The 6,270-nt window shown below is 41.5% G+C and overlaps 1 protein-coding gene across 6 annotated transcripts in view; it reads left to right on the forward strand.

The window, feature by feature from the left end:
• Positions 1 to 6,270, forward strand: part of PALS2 (protein associated with LIN7 2, MAGUK p55 family member) — a 75,715-nt gene that overhangs the window by 49,774 nt on the left and 19,671 nt on the right. For 5 of the 6 annotated variants that reach the window (XM_084896342.1, XM_084896341.1, XM_084896339.1 and 2 more), the window contains one exon: positions 6,032 to 6,255. In XM_084896342.1, the coding sequence (XP_084752468.1) occupies positions 6,032 to 6,255 (224 nt within the window). Of the gene's footprint in view, positions 1 to 489; positions 5,842 to 6,031; positions 6,256 to 6,270 lie in introns of those variants that run through there. The other variant, XM_084896345.1, reaches the window with a different exon arrangement.

A 6,270-nucleotide genomic window follows, 5' to 3' on the forward strand; every position in this document is an offset into this window, starting at 1 on the left:
AGAAGTTCCAACTCATTCATTCGAACCTTGGTCTCACATTTTCACTGTGATAATGAATACTTGAAATAGTTTTGTAAAGTTGCCATTTAGCTCAGTATTTAACAAGTGAGGGGGAAGTCACTTTAGAAAATAATCGTTATTGGCCTTCTTTCCTAATATAATTTCTTAAAGAAGCAGACCCTGAATGTCAGTGCCATAGCAAGTCTACCGCCATCCGAATCTGACATCAGAAGTTGCTCCATGCTACATAGCTTTGTCATTTCGGAGATCTGTGGCTGTCGGTTCTGATTTATGCAGATATATTGGGTTTTTCCCCCTTCATTTCTATCTTTAGTGAAAAAACAAAGAGCAATACCTAGCACTCAACGTTTGTCGCAAAGACTGGCTGATGTTAAGTTACCATGTACACAGCAAGCAGGCTGGGTGGGCTCAGAGAGTGCCTCCTGTGAAACAGCAGAATGACACTTGCCATTTATTTTTTTCTCGCAGGTAAAACTGTAATGGACAAAGCAAACTTCTTATACAGGTTTTTATTAGGATATGGTCAGCAGCTGTATCATGCCTCTGCATGTTTCTGTGACGCGTGAAGATGCTCTGAGGTGGCGGTGTGGTGGGGCTGTGAACAGCCATGTGCTTTCTGAGGAGGATGTGATCACGAAGGTCGTTGGTTCGCTTTGCTGTGTAGAGGACCCAGACCACTGAATGAGTTTTAAAATTTGGAAATAATGGTCAGCTGTTTTACCTATGTATAACATATACGTTATATAATATATACATTGTATATGATATAATACATTGTATATATAATATAATATAAAAAATGTTTTACATTTCTGTAAGGAAATGCATTTTTATTTAATGATTGGGGGAAGGGAGACCAGTTCTCCTCGAGATGCACTAACATATACAAATTTCCAAATCAGCCTCAGTTACTAATACCTTCCGTTAGGATTCTTGGATGGTATGAATTCTTCCTGAAAAGTATTCAGAGACGCTGCTCATCATCAAACTAAGTCACCAATATTCTGTGTTGCTGTGAGCTTTTCACACAGAAGTCCTCACACCTGAAGGGTTAGGGACTGAACCGGTGGCGGTGGCGGCGGCGGCGGTGGTGGTGGTGGTGGTGGTGGTGCTTTGTCTGGTGGCAGGCACCGGGCACCTGGCTGCTGCAGGCTTTCCGTCACCAGGGCTGTCCCGTGGAGTGCCTGCTACAGGGCTGGAGGGGTAATGCAGGCGGTGAGTGGTACACACACTGTTGTAAACCTTTTCACAATAAAACAAAACTCGCAAGTTGCTGTATTTTAAGAGTGGAAATCCATAGATATTTTTTAAATTCCAGGATTTCATATCCAGAACACAACTCCATGTTCTTTGTCCTAGGATAGGAAATGGGTGGCAAAGGTATCACATTCACTTAATAACTTGGATAACTTTTAAGCCGCCTATATTTATGTCACATTACTGGCTTCTCCAAGCTACATGAATCCAAGCCCAGTGGCGAGGTGAGGTCCTGTGGCTCAGTGTTCCCACACGCTGTAAATTCTAAGAGGAATTTCATTTCCAAGTTCTCCATGTGCCTTCTTCTGTGAACAGCTTTGGGTCCTTGTAGCAGCACAGACAGCTTATCCACAATTATTCCAACCATCTTGGCAAAATAGAGATGATTTTTACGTCATATGTATTTTTAGCTTTATCATATGGGATAAAGTGCATATTATTTAGAAAGTAGTCTATATGTAAAGAAATTATTTCTATTGTCAATGGTACTCATCAGAAAGTATTTAGATAATATACACTAGTTCCCTACTAATATGAAGTAAGCAACACAATGTAGTTCATTTCGGTCTGGAAGCCAGAGTTGAAGAGAATACATGTAGAAAAGTTCATGTATCTCAGAAAAGCCACTGAACCTGAGTCTGCAGGAACCACGGCGATCTCGGGCAAGCAGTCCCGGCCGCCCCAGCATTCTCCCGCAGCAGCGAGGGGGGCTAAGGTGATTAGCTTTGCTGATGTTGAACGATTGCCAATAGTTACAGTGCGCACACACACATGTGTATGCTTTTGGGAAACATGCTGTGCCTGTTTGGACATTAATGGCCTGAGGATTCTTTGTGGGCAAGCGAGTATCCGCATTCAGGGCATGATTTTCTTAATATATTTATTTTATTGATATTTTACAGAGAGGAAGAGAGAGAGCTAGAAACGTCGATGAGAGAGAAACATCGACCAGCTGCCTCTTGCACACCCTCTACCGGGGATATTCCCGCAACCAATGTACATGCCCTTGACCGGAATCAAACCTGGGACCTTTCAGTCCTCAGACCGACGCTCTACCATTGAGCCAAACCGGTTTCGGCAGGGCATGACTATTTATATACAAGTAGCTATACATATGTCTTTCACTTTCAAATGTAAAAGTATCCAGAGTTGATGTCTCTGGTTAAGTAAAGTTTAACCCTAACTACTGGGATATATGTGATGTTCTGTAAGTGGGACTTTACCTTGATTACAGCCATGCCTTGATTGTGCATTCTTGATTTCCTTTTGATGCTTGGGTAATATCAAGTATCCAGTACATCAGCGCTTGATTTACTCTTGCCAATTCTAACTATACAATTGCCGAGCATAGCTTACTAAAATCGTCTTCATAAATCCAATATGACTACAGCAAAAGTAGCTTGAATCTAAATTCTATAATTTAGCAAAGTTTACTTATAATTGCTGATAAGGACACGTTTTCCTTAAAAGAGCAAATTGATAATTAATACAAATTTAGAAAATACAAACTAGCAATAAAATACAATAATGTGGCATTATAGATTATGGCCAGATACTAGTTGTTTTGACCATAATATCCTAATAACAATAACGATGAACTTCTTTTTATTTTTATGTATAATAAGTGTCATAATCATGATTGGGGTTGATTTTCAAGATGGATAGCCATGGAGTTAGGTATAATTATTTTGAATTGGTAAACGTTTAGCATGAAAGTTTGAAAATTGATAAAAATAATGACCTATTTAACATTGCACTTTTACAACTTCTGAAAAAATATTCAATTTTTCCAGAAATCACAGGCTAGAGAGCCAATAATTTTTTAATAATGAACCTTTATACTAAATACGAAAAAGGCAATCCTGAAATTTTGTGTATATAGATAGCAGGTCATTTTTTAAACGTTTGAGTCACTATACACACACACCTATGTGTAAATTATGTAAAATTCTTCCAAAATACATGAATAATAAAACTAAATATATTCACCCATGTAATTATAATCAATATTCTTAAATTTTTGATTACTTCCAAATTCTCATGCATTCAGGAACTTTTTTCACTTTGTTTGAAAGGGCTTACCTTAAGTCAGTACTAATCTCCTTTTTGAAAAATAAATGAAGTATTAAGCCCATAAAGTTAGCATTGAACTTGATTTCCGTAAGGAAAAAGAGTGCTAGAAGGAAACCTCTTGGGAAAACCTTCTAATGAATCTGTTACCTGGTACAGGCTTAGCGATTATGGTACCTGCCCCCCTCTTGTTCCAAAGGATGTGCTGTGAGAATTCATGGAATAACATTTATAATGTATTTTGAGTTCTTAGGACAGATTCACTATTTTAATGATAAGATTATTGTATATAGTACAAGTGAAGATTATTCACAAACTTAAGAATGAACTCCATTGACTAATAATTCAGCATCATGTTCATTTTTATGTAAATAGACATTGTATAGCTGAGGAAGATAACAGTTATGTAATTTTTTAAGGTAAGATTATTTTTTAAATAATTTTTTGTTAGCTTTAAGTTTTATTCATTTTTAAAATATTTCCCATAATCTATCATGTTACTTTCTGTGCTCCTGGAATGGTTTAGTGCACAGAATAAAAAGTGAGTCTTTAATCGCCAAAAAAAAATGAAGTGATGATATCACGTTCTAAGGTAAGAATTTAAAAGCATAATTTTCACTTCTGCAGTATACTGCACTACCTTCTTTAGATAAAAATGACTGAGATCCCAATTCTGACTCCTGGCCTTTAGTAACATTTTTGTGTCCCTTTACTTTTAATACTCCATCTGTTAAATAAGGCTAACTTACTATTTGTCTTCAGCTTACATTACAGAACGTAATCTGTAGCTCTGATGTGGTAACTGCTAAACCAGGAAGTCTACCTGGTCTGTCTGTTACATGTATGCCCTAGCATTGAGGTTCCTAACCCTTTCCTCCTGTTATAGTGGCCTCCTCCAGAGCTAACAGACCTGTGCACACCGGCCTGGCCTCCAGCTTTAAAACCGCTCTGAGCCGGAGGAGGGTCTGTCCCGCTCAGTGGCCCTGGGCAGGAGGTCCGTGTTAGCTTAGAATCCCCTCTCCAGGTTGAAACGCTTAGCAAGTCCTCGCTGCCGCCCAGACCGCTCACAGATCAATTAAGCAAGCAGCCCAGTGCTCTCCCGTCACAAGCCTCACTGATCTCTGCCCCACAAAGTGGCTCTACCCTGTTCTTACCGCCACAGCCCATGCTGTCTAACTGATGGCACTGAGTCTGAAGGGGGTCTGCTTCTCAGGCCATGGGTGACCGAATGCATTTCAGGGACCCCCTCTGAGACCTCACGGCCACTGGCTGGCTGATGGGGCAGCGTTAGGATGGTAACTGACCCCACACACAAAGGCCGTCTGTCAGAGGCGAAGATTCTCTTGCTCTCTCTCTCTTTTTTTTTTTTTTACTACTAGCTTTCACTATTTTCTAATCTTCAGCACAAACGAAATGACACATCTACAGTGAACGTAAATGGTGCTTGTAACTTGGGAGAGGAAAGACTAGATGCTTGTAAGCCTGTTTGGGGTCCCCCTGAACAGGCCACCACAGAGCAGAGGCCCAGAGGTCTGCTTTTAAAGGTCGGACATTGAGGTCAGAAATAGCAAGCCAGGAAGAGACAGACACCTGGCAGGCCGCGCCTGAAACTTGCTTTTCCCCACAGCAGCCAGGGGGCCTGGGAGCGTGGAGGAGAGGGAAGACGCATAGCATCGCAGACCTCTCAGTACCAGGATGTGGTTTTCCTTACACAGGCGAGTGGGCAGCGGTGAGGCACACTGCTCCGAGCACACAGAGCTGGTTCTGGAAACAGTCCAAACGGGAAATGCCTTTGTGTTTCCAGACAGAACCAGACTCGGGAGAGCTCGCCCCCATCTGTCCTTGAGACGCCAGGACCGTGCTCTCGGCCGTGTGCCGTCTTTGAGAGAGAACCGGCCCCGTCTGCAGTGGCACCGGTGGGTAAGGAAGTGGCACTGGGGTTTTGCTGCAGATGAGTGAGCACCAGGGGTGGCACCAGCGTCATTTCCTGCCTGCCCGGGAGGGCCCGTGACGAGTGTGTGTTGTGGGAACCTGCTTTGGGGGACCCCGTTCCATTTGGGTATGCCTTTATTTTGGACACAGATGCATGTTCCTTTTTAACCTCTAGTCTGTGAAGTGATTGATTGTAGGATTTTTTTTTTTTTTAATGGAGGACAAAACCTTGTTGGCAACCTACACATCCAAGCTAAACAAGCTGCTAAAGTAAGTTTCTGATGAAAAAGTTTAAAAATAAAAACTAATTGCTACTGCTTTCCAAGTAATTGTATTGCCAAGTCCCGTGTAAAAGGAATATTACTGTCCTTGTAAAAATAACATTTTCCTGTAACATGATTATTGATTTTGCAGAAGCTGTCCCTATACAATTTTTCTTTTCACATGTTTCCAGATACTGCCCCAAACAAAACTTATTGAAATGTTCAATCTGTGAAATGCCATATGCCTGGTAAAATATTTTTGTATGTAAAAAGAAATAAATATTTAATATTGGAAAAACGTAGTGTTTCATTTACAAGTAGAACTGAGGCTCACGGACAGTAAAACACTCTATGAGGTTAGCTTTGGAAACTTCTTTTAAATGCTAATAGTTTTTATAAAAAGCCTCTAATGGGATATAGTTTTATACATTTTCACCTGCCTCTCCTCTTTAGCAAGGAATCCCTAACCGTTGTTTCTTCTTTGCCAGCCCAAGTTTCAAACACAGCATACTCGAGGAAAGAAGTCCAAGACAGAGAAGGTTAAAGTGCAGGATCAAGAAGAGGCCTCTGCTGCCAGGCCCGCCGCCAGACACCCGGTGGGAGAGGTGGCTGTGGAGGCAGCTCGGCCCAGCCCTGCTGTGCGAAGGTGGACCCACCCACGGGCCCAGCGATGGAGGCATCACCATGGTGATGGGGGAAGCACCAGGAAAAGGTACTTGGCTCCTCT

The sequence above is a fragment of the Pipistrellus hanaki genome, assembly GCF_964339955.1.
Source record: "Pipistrellus hanaki genome assembly, chromosome: 10".
Classification (NCBI taxonomy): Eukaryota; Metazoa; Chordata; class Mammalia; order Chiroptera; family Vespertilionidae; genus Pipistrellus; species Pipistrellus hanaki.